General features: G+C 37.4%; 1 protein-coding gene across 1 annotated transcript in view; it reads left to right on the top strand.

Annotated features, from left to right (window-relative positions):
* Positions 1–14,141, top strand: part of CDYL (chromodomain Y like) — a 92,277-nt gene extending 78,136 nt beyond the window's left edge. Inside the window, exons 4-8 of the mRNA XM_059815668.1 lie at positions 3,172–3,428; positions 4,034–4,206; positions 7,630–7,840; positions 12,609–12,752; positions 13,799–14,141. Coding sequence (XP_059671651.1) covers positions 3,172–3,428; positions 4,034–4,206; positions 7,630–7,840; positions 12,609–12,752; positions 13,799–13,957 — 944 coding nt within the window. The 3' untranslated portion in view covers positions 13,958–14,141. The remainder of the gene's footprint in view (positions 1–3,171; positions 3,429–4,033; positions 4,207–7,629; positions 7,841–12,608; positions 12,753–13,798) is intronic.
* The last annotated feature ends 5,048 nt before the right edge of the window (positions 14,142–19,189 follow it).

The following is a 19,189-nucleotide window of genomic DNA, read 5'->3' as shown; positions in this document are numbered from 1 at the left end:
GAAGACCACATTAAATTAATTAACAGTTGGCAGTTGGAAGAGTTTTTTGTAACTGTAAGAGCTGTTTGTTTACCTCTTAAACAAAGGTAGTTCTGCATTAGTTGACAATATCCAGGGTAAATTGTCTTTTTTCCAAGCCCTTATTGTTTTTGGAAGGCTCAGTTTGAAAGGAGAGGGCTATGGTGGTTTTTGGGTCTTTGATATGTTATCTCCATTAATGTATTAAAATGCAGAACTGCTTTTGGTTTGTTATGAAATCTTTATTTTAAAATTGTGAAATATAGTTGTAATTAACCTGAAAATAAGTAACCTCAATGCAAAATTTTCATGTGAGGAAATCTATGGCACCCTCTGGCACTTCTTTATTTTCATCCTCATTTGCTGCAACACATCTCCAAGACTGTCCAGTGATGTAACCTTCGCCTATTTATATACAGCACAAAGTACTGCTTTATGTCTCTGAGTTCTCTCTTTGCTTTTGAGGACCAAATACCAAAAGCAGTAGCCTGCTACGCTTTTAGGTGTAGAAGGTCACAAACTTACAGCAATAATGACCAACACTAACGAGCGTGTTTTAACTCTGTCGGTGCCATTTTCTGATCTGTACCAGTTGGCCGAATCTCCCTGCGCAGAGGTACTGTTTCTGAAGCCAACAGGTTTTTTTATTCCAGTCTAAGTATCCTAAAAGTGGGTTTACAAGATTGGATGTAGGAGACTTCTTCCACTGAACTGCAGCTGTCCCTTGTTTGTGGTTTGAAACTGCAGCTTATTGACAAGTGCCGACAGTTTGTATAAAATCTCAGAAGGTCTCTTGCCAATTCAACAAGCATGAAAAGTGGTGTGTGGTATTTACATCTTCATCTCTCTTGCCAAAAGTTTTGTGTCTCAAAGTGTATAATAATTGCTTCTTACATCTCAAAATAATTTTCTAGTATTTGAGTACATCTTTGGAAGAACGAATTGTGGGAAAAGATCTACTCAGAGCTCTTACACAAGTTTACTGACTCTTCTTTTGGCTTAGTCTAGTCTATTGTGCTCTCCTGGTTCTCCACTTTTTTCACTATAGCTAGGATAGAAGCCATAAAATCTTATGTCAGGGTTTAGAAATCAGAGGTGATTTCAGTTGTTTTAATTTACCTTTCCTATGGAAAAACAAACCCTTGAGGCCAGTGATACCATTCCATATGTTCCTAATGAAATATGGGGCAACAGTGGTGTTCCTGCAAATTCCCTTTGAAGGGAATCCTTTTAAAGGAATGTAATGGACACAGTGTGGTTTACAAGGGAAAGTATCGAAAGCATCCCTCATCAATTTCGTATTTGGTATGCGTCAAATTTTTATTTGTTCTGCTGAAATGACAAAAGGAATTTGATAAGCCATAAAAAATTCAGGAATAAATGTGAAACTTCTGTGACAATATAAAATATTAATTTTCCATTTCACTTTGTTCATCTCTGTCTCCGAGACTGATGACAAACTAAATTCAGTTTCTTACTCTTCACTTTAACCAATTGAAAAATCTTGAGTTGTCTTTAACTTCTTCACAAAAAGTGATATGGTAAGAGGATTAAATTACTAATACAACAAGAAAGACTTTTAAAAGTAAAATAAAACCTTAGTATTGTATAGCTCCTTTTACAGACAACTTGCCTAATTAATCATAACAGATTTATAATAAAAGATTTATTTATTTTAAGATATTTGATATAAAGATTTCATTTATATCTGAAAGCAGTTTCTGAAATACAAATAGAAAAACGTATAATGTTCTAAATTTTAATTTTGTTAGTCTTAAAATCTCTCTCATATGCTTCATACGGGTCAAAGTAAGCAACATTTGAATACAGTTAAAATGTGGAGATATAGAATATTCCAGTTATAGGTGAGCCTGTTTAATGTCTTCACTGGACCCACAAGTGTTTGAAGTATCTTGGGGGGGGGGAATCACTTAAAAATCATAGCATTACCTATTATTAGAACTTTAAAAATATAGCTGCTTCAGAAAGATAATGACAAATTAAGCAAGATGCATCAATGGCATTTAATTAACAACTTATTTATGCATGGTTTAACTGTACTTTTTAAGACATCATATGCATGATGTTCTGAAGTACCTGTTTGTGAGATAAGGGCTGTGGGTTTCCAGTAGATTTTAACAAAATCTCAGATCTCAGTTTTCAGGAAAAGGCTTTCAAAACTTTCCTATCTTGGCCTGTAACACATTTTTTCCAACATTTTTAACCTTACTGTCCCCTTCCCCCACGCATACTCCATTACTTTAATCTGACAAATTTTATGGGGATTTTACATGGAGACTCACATACAGATGGATTATAGATCCAAGATGTTATCGTATTTTTTTCTCTTATGCATGCTAATTATTTGGTATTATGTTTCTAATGTGGAGTACAGAAAAACCTGTCCCTTCTGTGTCATGATGAATGGCCTGTTTACTTGCATGACTTTAAATTCTGTCTATATAAGTGACTGGGAACAAGACCAGAAAGACGTAATGCTCTATTTGTCGATTCTAATAGCAAAAATTGTTTAGACTTGAGAAATAGCTCATTGTCTATGAATCCATTAAAATACCCATCACTGCATGGGTCTTGTTTCCCTTTCACAGAAGTATAGTCTGTATTTCTTAATTTCCATTTTCCTTTAAAGACTATTAGGCTTTGTATGATCTTGCCAATCAAGTTCTTTATTTGGCTTAAGTGTCATTTTCTTCTGTATATTAACTTCTCGTGGTATTTGAAACAAAAGATTTCTGCTTTCTCTTTGCAATCTTGATGCTGTTAGACGACCTAAAGATGTTGGAAAGGGAGAAAGCAGAGTGTTAACCTGCTGAAGTGCATTGGTATTAGGAACGTTAAATAAACCTTTCCCTTCCTTCTAAAAATAGGTATATGATGATTGGTCTGTTTGGCTTGTTTAAAATGTATTTTCTCACAACTGTAAAATTAATTTGTTGGATCCCTTTGTCACTTTAATTTTGTTCTGTCCACAGTGTCTATTTCTGTAACATTTCAGTAACTTTCAGGGGACTGAGTTTCATACTTACTGTGTGTTTTTAATATGACTAGTGTGTGTTCATGATAATAGGGGTTTTGAAACTGCTGAGCTAATAAAATGTCATGAACAGCATGTTATCGTTAAACTATTTCCAGGTACATCCACCTTTATGGAAGCATTAGCAGCCAATGGTACAACCAACATACAGACATCTGTAACAGGAGTGACAGCCAGCAAACGGAGGTTTATTGATGACAGGAGAGATCAACCTTTTGATAAAAGGCTACGTTTCAGCGTGAGACAAACGGAGAGTGCGTACCGGTACAGAGACATTGTTGTCAGGAAACAAGATGGATTCACACACATTTTGCTATCAACAAAATCATCTGAAAATAATTCACTAAATCCAGAGGTCAGAACAATTCTGATTTGGGAGGGGGGAGGGTGCTGAGGGAATTCTAAGTCTCTACCTCATTTATGCCTGTTACTCAGGCACAAACATATAAGAAATAAGATTCAGGTTGTTGCTTGCAAGATGTTACACATACAACTGACTTCAAGTGTAATTCAGTTGAGTTTTAACTATGTTATCTGAACATGTAGATGTACTGTCTTTTAGAAGACGTGGCGATTTATGAAGTGCAACTTGAAACAAGCTTTAGCCTGAATTAAGGTTCTTTTTTTTTTTTGAACTGGTTGCATATGCCATCTGCTGTCCAAATTACAGAAATGCTGAATGAGTGCTTTAGTTACAGATAACATCTAATAGATCTCTTCTTAAAGATTTCATTACCTTAGTCTAATTACATTTTGAAATGCAAAGCTTCTAATTTTTTTTTTACTTTCTTATTGGCATAATGAAAAAAATTAACTTTTCTAATATGATGGTTGAGTGCATCCTAAGGAAAAATGAAAGATGTCAGAGATCTCATGGGGGGGGAGGAGGGGAGGAGAACATTATGCTACTTTTTAATGATGGAATAAAAAGATTCTAATGAATTTTTGATTTTTTTTCAGGTAATGAAGGAAGTCCAAAGTGCACTGAACACAGCAGCTGCAGATGACAGTAAACTTGTGCTGTTCAGTGCAGTTGGTAGCATTTTCTGCTGTGGTCTTGATTTTATTTATTTTATACGACGTTTAACAGATGATAGAAAAAAAGAAAGCACTAAGATGGCAGAAGCTATTAGGTATGTAAGATTATCTTCAGTCATCTGAGTGGGTATTCTTCATCGTGTAGTCTGGCTTGTTTTATCTTTATTTGAAAAGCCTCTAATTCAACAAGATCTCAGACATTCACCTGTTACGTGATATAGTGTGCAGCACTTCTTTATACTCCCTGTCCCTTTCTGTTTGGGTTGTCATTTCATGCATCGCTATTTTTAGTAGTAAAATTTAACTACGAGAACTGGTGGTATGGTAACACTCCTCCAGTTGGAACCGATTCTAAAAGACTTAAACAGCCATAGGGTTTCAGGAAAACTAATTTAACACACACAAATACAAAATGTGCATTGAATGAGTACCTTAATATAGTACATTCGGAGCAGTGGAACAATGACTGTTTTAGAGGAGTAGATTAATACTAGTGAACATCATCCCAACGCTAGGTACCAAACCTAACGTTTAAACAAAATGAGCTGAACTACTACAAATTGGAAGAATATATATGGAAAGAAATTTCGATCTTAGAGAGACATGTTTTAACAGTATAAACAAGTAGCTTATCATTTGAACACTGGTGTTGATGGCCTGGGCTCTTGGATTAGCTCTTGTATGCTTCCAGAGTATCTATATTCCTTCAGAGACCTCTGTTCTGTTGTTATCAATATTCATGTCCCTAAAAAAGTCCTTGTAACATGTAAAGCCTGTTTCATTGGAGGCACAGTTGGCTCATAGAGATGCTAATATTTGTTTTCAAAGGAAAATTTTCAATCATTCCACGTGGAAGTTGCTCATGCAGTGACTTCAGATGTGGCCAGGGAACAGAGAGGCTTTTAACACTGAGCTTCTGTCACTAGTTTAATTCGGGCCCTTCCGGAAGGCTGATTTGTCACCTATTATTCATTGTTAATAAAATGGATAAAGTTAACTTAAAACACCTACGAACCCCCCGTTCAAATTTAATAATTGTCATTTTTGTGTATATGCTAGAGATGGTCCTCTCTGGAATATTCAGACATGACTAAAACTATCTTAAGTCTCTGGATGGGATGCTTGTGTGACAGCTTGCATAAGATGGTTCCAGTAGAAACTTTTTTGCGTTCATCTGTTTCGGCTCACCAGAATGAGTTAAGAAGCAGCATGACAACCTGTAGTGATGGATGCAATATAGTAAAAACGTCCTGTTTTGCAGAAATACTAAAACGCAGATGAAGAGTAAACTTTAAAATTACCACTAAATCCTCTTTTTTAAACTTTTATAAAAATCCCATATTTCAGCATCTAATACTGAAAAGTCTTCTGTCATTCAGAGCAAAGGAGTGCTTTACAGGTGCTGACAACTGTATGTTGTACATTGTATTCTAATTGGAGTTTGTCATGTACGTGAAGTAAATAGGGACAACTTCATTATATGTGGTAGCTATTAACTTAGAAATGTCTGCACCTCAACTTTGAGATTTTAGAAGTCTCTGCTTGGTCTGATGCGTGTGTGTACACACGCAGACACACGTACGCACTTACTTTTTCCGAAGAAGCTCTTGAAAGCATTTACTGTTTGAGAAAAGAGAAGCATGTAAGCATCCATGCTTTGTGGGTACTGGAATGAATTGTCATGTTCTGTTGATAACGAGGATGAGAATATGCATTTGTAACGTAATAGCATAGCAACTATAGCATTATGACCCACTAAGAGAGGGAGATGAGGAGGGGAAGTTTACAGGTGTTTACATGGCATATGTGATAATGGAGCTCTACTATTTATGGCTTGTTCATAATTTAAGAAGGCAGATTTATTTATTAAGAAAAGCTGTCTCCCAAAAGTCCAGAAATACTCCTTAAGGAAACTCATTAACGCTTTGCCTATCTTCACTTACTTATACCTGTATATCTCATACCTTCACCTAAAAATATAGATAGATATCTTATACTAATGTCATACATAAACACAGTGAAGACCAAGCAGGGCTGTAACCACAGTTTTGGTGCCCGGAGTGAGGTGTGGCTACAGCCTCATCTAAGGGAGGGCTGTGAGACACGTGAATACACCACAAGCACCGTTATCAGCCGGTGCTTGTAGGAGGAGCATTAAATCTGCACCTGCCCAATTACTGTGCTTTGTTGGGCTGGGAGAAGTGCTAGGCTTTCAGAGAATCAGAGAATGGTTGAGGTTGGAAGGGACCTTTTGGAGGTCATCTTGTTCAACCTGCCCCTGCTTAACCTAGAGCAGGTTGCCTGGGACCAAGTCCAGGCAGCGTTTTTTAATATCTCCAATATCTCCAAGGATGGAGAGTCCACAACCTTGCTGGCTGCCTGTTCAGTCACCCTGACAGTAAGAAAGTGGTTCCTGATGTTCAGAGGGAACCTCCTGTGTTTCAGTTAGTGCTTACTGCCGATGGTCCTGTCACTGGGCACCGCTGGAAAGAGCCTGCCTCCATGGTCTTTGCACCCTCCCTTTATACACATTGATGAGATTTCCCCCCCCCCCCCCGCCCTGAGCCTTCTCTTCTCCAGCCTGAACAGTCCCAGCTCTCTCAGCCTTTCCTCACGTGAGATGCTCCAGTCCCTTAGTTGTCTTCATGGCCCTTTGCTAGATCATCTTCAGTAGCTCCACATCTCTCTTTCACTGGGGAGCCCGTAACTGGACACCAGTGCTGAGCAGAGGGGAAGGATCACCTCCTGCAACCTGCTGGCAATCTCCTCCTAATGCAGGCCAGGATACCATTAGCCTTCTTTGCCACAAGGGCACATTGCTGGCTCAAGTTCAACTTGGTGTCCACCAGGACCCCGAGGTCCTTTTCTACCAAGCTGCTTTCCAGCTGTTTGGCTTGCAGCATATATTGGTGCCTGGGGTTGTTCTTCCCTGGGTGCAGGACTTTGCGCTTCCCCTTGTTGAACTTCGTGAGGTTCCTGTCAGCCCATTTCTCCAGCCTGTCGAGGTCCCTCTGGATGGCAGCATGACCCTCTGGTGCATCAGCCCAGTTTTGTATCATCAGCAAACTTGCTGAGGGTACACTCTGCCCCATCATCCAGATCATGAATGAAGCTGTTGAATGGTACTGGACCCAGCACTGACTCCCTGGGTTGCAACACTAATTACTGGCTTCCAACTAGACTTCGTGCCACCGATCACCACCCTCTGGGCCAGCCATTCAGACATTTTTTCAGTTCGCCTCACTGTCTGCTCGTCCAGCTCATACATCAACAGCGTGACTATGAGAGTCTTTCTTATGGGAGACAGTGCTGAAAGCCTCAGTCTGAAGTCTAGGTAGACAATAGCCACTGCTCTCCCCTCATCCACCAAGCTAACCACCTCATCATGGAAGGTTATCAATCAGGTTGGTTTTGAAAGTGATGTTACTGTGGACATGAATTATGCCTGAGTTTTCAAGGGCTGGTATACTTTACTCTCTCTATATATGTAGTGAGTGCATGTTTCTGTTTCTCTTCAGGAATTTTGTGAATACTTTTATTCAGTTTAAGAAGCCTATCATTGTAGCAGTAAATGGCCCAGCCATTGGACTTGGAGCATCTATATTGCCTCTGTGTGACGTGGTTTGGGCCAACGAGAAGGCTTGGTTTCAGACACCATACACTACTTTTGGACAAAGTCCAGATGGATGTTCATCCCTTACATTCCCTCGGATAATGGGCCTGGCTTCTGTAAGTAGCTTGCAGTGTAGGGGCTGACAGCTTCACAATGCAGTTGTGATAATCTACCCAGAGTGTTTTCAAGACTTTTAATCTTTGCTGTGTTGTCTCTTCTTTATTTTTTCTTTCTCTTATGAAAACGTTTCATGAGAAACCAGTATTTATAGCTTCTCTGCTCCATGCTATTACAACCTAGTCTTCACCTGCATGCACAGAACAGAAAGCAGGCACAGGACCTAATCCCACGTCATGGGCACCCTTAACCCCGACGGCGGCAGAAGGGTTATGATGTCCTGCACACCAGGACACACCTTCCCTGCTGATGCCTCCTGAGGATCAGCCACCAGTGTCTTGCATTCAGCACAGCATCAGAGCATAGCAGAGAATGGGCTGGTCTGCACTCAGTGTCGTTACGTAGCAGAGCCCTGTGTCACCAGCTATGAGCAATCTCATGCTAGTATGCAAAATAGTAATTCAGCTTTCATGCACTCGTTCTCAAGAATTCATGTTGAACCATGTCTTTTTGTAGATATCTGCCAATGTTTAACACTAGTGTGTTATGCAAGAAATACTCAGCCCAAATCACCTTTTGTGAAGGATTTTTTTTCAGTCTTGCACTCAATTTACAGTATTGCTGAATTGGAAAAAAAAAAGTAATGCTTTGCATTGTTGCTGAAAACATAAGCCACATGTTACTTAGTATCCCTTTTCTTGCTTTCCAATTAGATGAAGTGATCAAATGTAACAAAAAGCTATTTAAAATCTCTTACCTACATTATTTTCATGTTGCTTACTGATTTTTATGCTGTGTTCTTTGAAAACTGTTAGACCTATGTCCCATTCCAATTTGAAGCTGAACAGTAACAGTATGAAACAAGTGCTTGTAGCTACACCTATTTTTCCTAAATTACTGTTTATTATAAAAGCCAGTTTTTCCCTGTAGGTATTTCTTGATTTAAAAATACACATTTCAATATATTAAAAACATCAGTTTGAACAGATCTAATGACTAATTGTGTGATGTCTGGACTTAGTTACTAGAAGAGAACAGAAAAGGTAACTGAAATAGGTTAACAGTTATAAAAGTATCTTTAATATTTTAGCGTGTTTCAAATTACTGATTGTTCCTTTCCCTTTTTATTTGGCCATCCATTCCATCCATCCATTCCATCCATCCATCCCCGTCCTTTAGAGACTTGTGGTTGTTACTTTTTTGTTTCTTTAGAAGTTGTACAAAAAAACACACGAAGCTCTTCCCTTATACTCTTTCATGTGTGTTTGTTTGAGAGCATTCACTCTCATTTTTAAATATAAAGGTTTAAATTGAAAGCTTGCAGTGATAACAATTCCGTAATATTCAGTGCAAAAGGGAAAAAAAAGAAAAGTCCACTGTTTTCATACTATCCTCCAACCCTCTGCAGTATAGCAATGTCAATGGTGTATGGGACAAAGTTGGACTTTAATCAGCAGATTTCATGAAATATATTTAGAATCCATACTGAAAATTTTGCTAAAGTAGTAGCATGCTTTCTGGTTATAAAAGGGAGAGAGAAGTCAGCAGAAAGAAGAGGTGGTATGAGTGAGATGAGAAACATTCGGGGGCGGGGGGGAAATCATACAGAAGAAAGAATTAAGGCCTCTGTATGTATAATAAAATTTGTTACAAATGTATTAATTCAGCAGTATTAGTCCCACCCTTAACTCTTGTAAGTCAGATTCAGTGCATTCTTTTTATCATCAGCAGCTACGTAAAAATCTTCAATTGCAAGATTGTTGGAAATATCTTCCCTACTGGGTCAGTCTTGGCTGGTGAGCAGGTCTGTCATGGAGCGTTGTTTTTGTTTTTTCACAGATCACGTTCAACAGTGGTCATAATTACAGGAAATCTGAAGCCCAGGTCTTAGGATTCAAAACTGATACTGTGTTGGCAATACCAAGAATTTTAGAAGGGTTCTTAAAGTTGGCTTTTGAATTTTGAAAATAATCTATAATAGAGATTAAGGTGACATCTGTTCGGGGAGATATGCTATTGTGTGTCTGCTGTGGAGTCCTTGGTCTGGTTTTCTGGTCCTGGATATAAAGCACAGGAGCCACATGATCAAGCTTCAAGCTCTGGGTTTCCCGGTCAGTCTCCAGCACACTTGGCAGTATTTCTGAGGCTTTTCTATCAGTCATGAGGAATACACATTTCCATAGTGCCTGTAGTCCACATCACATCCAGGGTCTTGGGCATTACAGAGACCAGCTGCCTCCTGATCATAGTGCAAGAAAGCTGAGATGCTCTACGGCAGCTAGCGCCTGCGGGCTTGCACGAAAGGTCCCCCATGAGCCTCAAAGCACTCGCTGTAAATGAGACCAGAGGATGTCCCAGTGAAGTTCCTCTGTGGAAGGAGAAAGACTGAGTAGAAAATGAAGTTTGTTAATGAGAATCTTGTATCAATGCAATGATTTTCTAATACAGCAATAGAAATGAAGATGATATTTCTTGGAAAGTAACCACCAAGTGTGTTAGTCATGCCTTGTATCTGCTGTGAACATTATATGATTAAAACTTGTTTAGCAGTGGGTCTCCGGCATATGGTGTGTATAGATCAAAAGTGAAGATGCCAGAGCAAAACATTTCCCTTCAAAACCTGTCAACTGAGAACACTAATGGGAGTGCTCATTTCATGAGAGGTTTTCTGCTAATGCTGTGTTACAGCTGGCAAAAATAAGATAACTGCACCATTAGCATTTGTGGGTTTTCATGTTCAGGGAACTCGGCTGTTGCTACTGAGTTTTAGAGAAAAATTAAGGTTCTCTAGCATTCATTTTTATCCTTGTTACCAAGGATACATGTGAAGAATATGTAGACCTGACCAGCTGACTGACTTAGATTTCTGACTTTCCTAACTCCCAGTTAGACTGACTTCATGTTTTGATCTTTGATATAAATGTTAAGTATCTTTTTAAAATTATTTTGGAAGCATATTTTTTCCATATCTCGTTAGGAAAATGATTCCTGGTTTTAGACAAACTTTTGTGTATCACTGATTTATGACTAGTGTTTCAGGTTAGTATTACTCACGTGTAATCTGGAAAATTAGAAGGTATAGTTGTGATAGTTAATGAACATTGTGTATTTGATTTTGCTTTCACAGAAGGTAGAACTATAGCGGTATATAATTTTGTACCTTTAGTTTGAGGCTTGTTTTTTTTAAACTGATACATGTGTATCACAACTTTCCATATTAACTTATGAGAGATGTGCTGATGATAAATTTTATGTAAAAGATCCTAGGAGACATCTCTCTTTTTTTCTTTTTTTTTAATGCCTAATGGACTGGGAGTCAGCAACCAAACTGCCAGTAGTACCCAGACTTTGTTTTTCATTACAAAGGGGCAAGTAATAGACCTCTGAGTTTTCAAATTTCTTCATGTGTAAAATAGCAATAGTAGGAACATTACCTAGAGTTAATTAGATAACTTGAGATCCTTGACTGAAAGTTGCTGTAATAATTACCAAAATTTCCAGTATTAAAAACATTAAAAACCTCAGAATTTTGTCCTCAGAAATGCTACACCTGTCAGGTTTGGGTGTTTTAGAACAGCCTTAGTTCCCATATTTCAGGGGTCCAGTGATGGCTTTGTTGTATTTTCAGTGTAAATTAATCATTAAGAAACAGTAAAACTGAATTTTTTATTTTCTTTTTTTTGAGATTAAGAATTACTCTGACTTTAATCTTCACTGGCTGTTTCTGTGCAGATGTCACTGCAAACAGGAAGTTTAACTATAGAAGAAATTTCACTAAAGGTAGAATTAAAGCTTAAGTGTAAATCGTTGTAGGATGAAGCTTTAATGGGGAAGCTGATAAATAGCGACATATATGATAATTACAAATCAAAAAGATTTACAGAACTAGAGATCACCTTATTGCATAGAATGTAGTACTCTGCTTTGTACCTTTTAAACTATGTACAAGATCTTTTAAATACTGGGATTTTTTTAATAAGACTGCTAAATCAACTTTTGAAAAGATTTATCAGTTCAATATTGAACTCCTGAATAAAATGGGAATACTTATTTTCTGTGAATTTGATCAGAAATTGGAATATATCCTGTTGCCTTCAATGGGTTTTGGAGGTCAAATTCTAAGATGATCCAGCCATTTTAAATGTTGTATCATAAGTGAAATACTGCTGAAGACTTTTGATAAATGCTGAAAATAAACCATGTATTTAGGTTTCAAACATTTTCAGTACTAAAAAATATTTTAGTTGCAAAATATTTAACTGTTCTACCAAGACTGGCAGTTCCCAGGAGGTCTACTACCAAAACTGGGTTATTGTTATAATTTACAGATAATGTAGATTTTTAGTAAAGATTTCATCGCTACAACTAAAATTAGTATAAAGAGCAAGCTGATGCATTCATTGCTGTTTTACAGATCTGCCAGGCATTATAAGCTATTACCACATATACAGTTAATCAAGTCAGCAATACTGCAAGAAAACTAGAGCTAATGAACATTCGTGAATGGGAAATGACAAAAGGCGTTTTCACATTTAACCCTTAATCATAGACCTCCATATTTTTATAACTACTGATGTACTATAGTCAACAATACCAACCAGCTATCTGTAGGCAAGTCTTTTTCTTTATTAATTAAAAGCTGGAAGAGCTGTAATAAAACTATTCCAAATAGCGCAGGCATTTTCTGTATTTGTTTTGAACATTTTTTCCTTTAATGAGTTTTGTCTCATTACATTTCATACCAGAAGTAACTTTTTATCCCTTCAGGCCAATGAAATGTTGTTCAGTGGAAGGAAGTTGACTGCACAGGAAGCTTGTGCCAAAGGACTCGTCTCTCAAGTGTTTTGGCCGGGAACATTCACACAGGAAGTAATGGTTCGAATTAAGGAACTTGTCACGTGTAATTCAGTTGTAAGTTTCCTTTATTTTCTTACAATACACTTTTATGATTAGATTAATAAGTATTTAATCTAAGTATTATTCAATTACATCATTATGTCCTTCTAAAAAAAAACTATTTTCATGAAACAAGGACTGCGCTTTAGTATAGCAATGTCTTAACGCATTCTTATGTATCTTTTTTGTTTCTGGGGTTTTGAGGGTTTTTAAGTTTGTATCTGACTCTTCTTTATCATATGTCACAGTACATTGTAGTTAAGAACATTAAAACAGCATTGGACAATATATTTTGTTTTTTACATAGTTGCATAAGTCCAACTTATTCTAATCAACAGTGTAAACAGTTGTCCTAAGAACTGCACAGAAACACAGAAATCATGAGTTGTAACTTAATGTCTTGAGTTGTAATTTAAATTACCAAGGAAATAAATGCAGTCTTTGACATTATGTTGAACTTAGTTTTATGAGTAATGCCTAGTGCATTTGTGGTTGTGTGCACTACTGGCAGTTGCACAAGATAGCTAAAAATACCAATACTTGATGCTTTCTTACAAGAAGAGATGCAGTACAAATCAAGTGTTCTGTGCATTAGAAATTTTGGATTTTGAAACAGAGTAATAGTTTTCTAAGTGTAAAACCAAATGAGATTTTTCAGTCTATTTTAAATGCTTGAGAGATTCAAGGTCTGTCTGGTTATTAGAGCAGTTCTGGATAATAGTGTTATGATTAGCCTTCACCAAAATGGTGTTGGAGTTTTCTCTAGTTATCAATAAAAAACCAAATATGGGTATATATCTTCATAGTTATGGTTTTATGATTTTCATTATTTCCACATTTTTGTGCACTTGTAAATTGTGCTGGTAGAGGGTAAAGGAAATCCTGTGTTACGCTATGAGAAAGACTGTGAGAAATGTTTCTTAGGGTCATAGTATGTCCATGAACTAATAAGCTTAAGTTCATAATCAACTTCGGGATTCGTCCATATAAACCTGTAAGTGCACATGTCGCTCAGTTCTCATGTAATACTAAACAAACTCTCTTTATTTTTTTTGGCCTAGGTACTTGAAGAATCCAAAGCTTTAGTACGTAATATCATGAAGGTAGACTTGGAACAAGCAAATGAAAAGGAGTGTGAAGTTTTGAAGAAAATCTGGGGCTCAGCACAAGGGATGGACTCAATGTTAAAATATCTGCAGAAGAAAATTGATGAGTTCTGATGAGATGCCCATTGACACTGGAATTGTATTTCTTGGACATCAGGGCAAAGAAGATATGCCCATTTAAAAAAACCTATGTAAACTCACCCCTTGCTCAGCTTGGGAACAGGAGTGGACACACACCCCACACCCCCCCCCTTTTATTGTCAAGGGGTTTAAAAGTACTGTATCACTTAAATTTGAACAAAACTCCTTTCTCCCCGATTGTTACATATAGATATACACACACACACACACAAGTGTATGTGTGTGCATATATATGTGTCTTTTATATATATATATATATATAAAAAAATGTAATATGTGTGTGAAGAGTGTGTATGTAGACAGACACACACACACAAGCTAAAAATAATGATAGAGTGCACTACCAAACATCTCTTTAAAGGCTCTAGTTTTTGTTATCTTTGGCTAGTACTGTATCAAATAGAGAATGGATTAAAAAGTGAACGGTGTTGCATTATTTTCTGTGTGGCAGGGAAGTCTGGAATAATGCTTTTCTTTTTCATTAGAATACAGAACTGAAACGGGTATTAGCCAGCCCTTACTTTCACTGCCCAACAAGTCAGCTATAAGATACAAGGCATTGTCTCAGAAGAAGGTTGAAATACCTCAAGTAATGGAACATTCTAAAATTTTTGGGAATTAAACCCTATTAACATTAAGTCACACATATCCCCAGAAAGAGAGTGTGCTCAGGATTAATGCTAAGAAAACACTCTGTCCTTTTTTTGGGGGAGGTATAGAGGGGTGGGAGGAAGGGGGCAGGAATATGTTTAATTCTTACCCAGATAGCATGAAGAAACCACTGTCTCTTGGGGAAGGGGAATGAGGGGAAGTGGGAGGGAAGTGGAAGGGGGAGAAAAAAACAAAAAAAAAAAGCTTGTTTTGCAGTATTAGTGAATCACTGAATATCTTATGTATGAATATCCTAAGTTATAAGTTAGTTTTAGTGGGTTTTTAAATAGTCTCTCTGGGTTTGGTTTTTTGTTGTTTTTTTTTTTTAAATAACTACGTAAGTGCTTCTGTTGCTGGGTGAGAATACTACTTTATATACAGTCTGGGTTTTGTTTTTGGTTCTTTTTTCCTATTTGCTGGTTTAATTGATGTATTACACCAAAAATGCATTTTATGTTCATAAATTTTAGGTTCACTTAGAATATATTATTTAATAAGTTAAAATTCTTTTGGCACACTATTAAGTAAAAAAAAATTTTAAAAAAAACCTACCTTATATTAGATGTTTAATGTTCTTTGTCTATGCTTTTTTATTATTTTAAATATACACTATATACAGTATGGTGTAAAAGAGTGCCCTGTGTAAATAGACCTATTTTGCATTCCTTTCAGGAGTGGTTATTGATTCCTGACTGCAGATATCTGTTATTACTTGGGTATCTGTGCTTGCAATCTTCTTGAATGTATTATGAAGAATGAAAAAGAAATCAAACCTTATTTTTGTACAGTTTTGAAGTTTTTACTTGGAACTGACCCACCTCCCCTTCCCAGTGGAGAGCTGTACAGTGTGTAAATCTGCCTTTACCTTGGATTGGTACAGTATTTTTGCATCTGTGGGACCTACTTTTTTTGTTCTAGTAGTTTGAACTATATATAAACTGTACAATCTGTAAAGTTTTTATAGAATAAATATTCAGCTGTGAAAACTGGTTAAATAAAACTAATATTTCTTAACACATTTTAAATGTGGTCCTCTCATAGAGTTGTCTTTTTCAAAGACATTTCAGTTCCAATTTTAGAGTTGCTGAAACAAGTCTTGCAAATTAAAGATTTCGATATCTATGTTTTATTTTGTTAAACTTATTTAAGCTCTTAACTTTTCACTTGAAGGAAATAAATTGTTAAAAATTAATTTATTGTTGTAAACTATATAGAGGTTTTCTCTTGCAGGAGGGGGATGGGGGAAGACGACATATAGGAAGTGATTCTACTCTAAATTATTTTGTTACAGTTCTAAAAGAACATGCAGTAAATGTTTCTTTGCAATCTCCTAAAAATGGGTCATTTTCCCTACAATGCTGTGGTAAAGTGCGAATTCCTTAGTTGAATTTGATTTTATTGAAAGGGAGAAGGAAAGATACCTTACCTACAGTTCTGTAATGTTAAACCTTTTGGAGTTGGACTCAAATTTGTATAATGGCATCTGTAAGAAGCATTTGGGCATAGATTGCATCTCTTTCAGCTGGAGGATTATTTATGCTTTCCTTAAAGAACTTTACCCTAAAAGGACTGGATCTAGAGATATTCAGAAGCATTAAATCAGTTGAAGGTGCAGGCAATTCAACTGGAAAAATAATTCTACTTGCTTCATTTTTTTTGTGTTGCAATCAGTCAGGCTGTTATCCTCCCTACAATTTGCATATAAGATGTGAATAAGTTAATGACTGTGTAAATTCCCATCTTTGGCTGGAAAAAGTCCTTAGTTCAGACCAATTCATATACACTGTCAATGTCACTGTGCAATTGCCCTACCTTTATATTAAAAGCAGTAACTAACTTTACACTAAAGAAATTATTCTCTCATACATAAATAATGTACACATTGTCTATATGCTGGACTACAGGGCTACTGTTTCTTTATGAAAATACTGTCCAGTTCATTTTAGTATAGGTGAGTAAATGTCCTTTGTGTATGAAAGTCTTAAGTAAGTCTAGTTTTGTTCTATTATGGTTTTGCAAAGACTAAAAGACAGAAAAATTGTAGACTTACTTCTACTAGCAAGCAAGAAGGCCTGAGAGATCATAAAAGCTGACTTAAGACCTATTTTAAAATAAGTGTTTTCAAGGCTCTTCTGCACAGAAGACGCATGTCTGTCTTTGTCTAGCCTGGTTCATTCTAATGGTTATATTGTTCTACATAAATGTGCAGTACTGCATAGATAAACTAACCTGAAGCATCAGGTTTAGCCTCTGATTGATGATTGAATGCAACTGTAGCCACAAAGTTTTCACTGGGCCCAAGGAGAAGCACTGGCAAGGCTGCTGAAGCCAGCATTACTTCTAAAGGCACCTGCTTTGGAGTCACAGCCTCATGGAAGCAGTGGTACTTCAAAATGGCTTTTCTACATTGATTCTAGTACTGATGTGCAAACAACTTCTACCTGGAGAATTTTGGAGCATCGTGAATTGTTGGACCCAGATGCAATGTAAGAACATAGAAACAGTATCTTTCTGAAAGATGCTCGAGGGAACTTCCATATGGCTTTTTTTTTTTTAAATCAAGGAAGAAATTTTCCTCAGGCATTCCTCCTTCAGTCATGAAGGCAAATCACAACACCTGTTTGGGTGTCAGAAGTCTAATCAGGGGCTAGTAGAATCCAGAATAATGGTATTGGAATATAAAACTCAGCTAGCTTTAGCCTTGCTCAGTCCTGACCCCCAAGCCTCCTGTCAATACTGCCTGCTATCTTGATTCCATCACTGCGCTACGCAATCCGCTTAATTCCTTATGGAGCAGAGAGACACACTGTAAGGCAACTGTCAATGTTGGTGCCAAAACTTAAAAGTAGCATTGAAGCCTTGATAATGCAGTGTAGGAATCTCTCTTGACATTCTAGTTCTCTTTCTGAAATAGGTAACATCTCAGGCACTAGCAAACAGCAAATCGACAAGCATTGGCAACTGGACTGCACTGAGGCCATAGAGTACGCTTTCCCCACCTAAGTTCCATCACATTCAAGTTTATTTTTTGGAAGTAAACAAGAGAATTTTTCTCCTGGTCAGGAAACAGTACTAGAGAGCCATGGGTTGAATGTACTTGGAACTGTTTGAAAGCCACCTGCGTACACCTAACCACACCTTCTGCTGATATGTTAGTTTGAGCAAAAATAGAAAGCAGAGCACAGTTTTAGCTCTGGGTGAGCTAACCTACAACAAAAGGTATTTTGGGGTAATCTGAAGGTCTGAACTCACCTATAGGTTTTTTCCTTGTTCAAACTTCCTAATTTGCATGAATCCAGGATTTGAAGCAGTTTCCTTCACTGGATTGCTGATATTTCTAGAATATACTTCTCTGTGCTTCAGAAGCTGCGCCATTATCATTCTGAAAACAAGATTCAGGGGAATTAAATCATATTTTTAGGTGAGATTCATTTCTTAAAGTCAGGCATACATGAAAAAAATAGAGAAACACATAATGCTGAGCTATAAACTGCTTAACTTTACACTGATGTGTTTCATACTTTACACAGACAGTGGATAAAATGGGACTGCAAACATCTAGGGAATGAGGCAGCAAACAAAACATTTCTGGCCAAGCGGACAGGAGAGACTTTCTTCAATAAACAGAGCCTATACTCTACCTAGGTTTGCCGGCGAAGTTCAGGCACTTCACATCCATCTGGGACATGACAAGTATGCTTCTGAAGAGAGTAGGAGGGAGGAGATACCTCAACTCAATTACAGTTTGCCATATGATTTTTCCATCCTAAGGAACTGCCAGCAGCTGTCAACACACAGGCTGTCTTACAGAGCTGTAGCAGAAGCTGAGTTGGCAACCTTAAGTCATACAGCATAGGAGCTCAGTTATACTGAAGATGGCACACAGGTGAATCTTCCTTTCCAAGGGAAGAAGTATCAGGAGGAGAGCCCCTGTATAGCACAAGATCACCATGGTCCTGTTCTGTACAGCCCCTCATATTTCTCTAGAAGATACTTCCCTCACAGGTCTCTGCATTTTTTTTTCCTTACTCGTGAGGGACATGACTGGCAGATCAAGTTATACACTAGACTTATTAACAAACAAAAACCAAATATAATTACCTCGTGAGGTACTCCCACGATGAAGAGTAGTTTGATGTGCAAAGATTTTGAAGTGCAGTACCAAATGAGAAGATGGCAATGGAGTTCTTTTGGTCCTCTTCATCTCTCCTGCACAGGGAAAAATACAACAAATAGGGGCAATTAGAAACCACCAAGAAACAGCAGGTAAGAAGTCAAAGGAACTGCAGGAGGAAATAAAGGAATGACATTTATTCTCCCTTAAGTCATCATTCTTATCACCCTCAATGCTGGAAGAGATACAATTGACAAGAACATGAGGTGGACATACACCTGCTCCATACAGCAGTGTGGAGCTCATTATCAGTACCTATGTCTAAACTCATGCAGACTACAAGCCTCACATTCACAGGCCCTGGTCCTCATGGGGAACTTCAACCACCCTGATATCTCCTGGAAGGACAACACAGAAGAGAAATCACAGGGAGATCTCAT

The sequence above is a fragment of the Gavia stellata genome, chromosome 3 (assembly GCF_030936135.1).
Source record: "Gavia stellata isolate bGavSte3 chromosome 3, bGavSte3.hap2, whole genome shotgun sequence".
In the NCBI taxonomy this organism is placed as follows: domain Eukaryota; kingdom Metazoa; phylum Chordata; class Aves; order Gaviiformes; family Gaviidae; genus Gavia; species Gavia stellata.
Note: the sequence above shows the minus strand (reverse complement) of the source record. Positions and strands in the feature narration are given on the sequence as shown.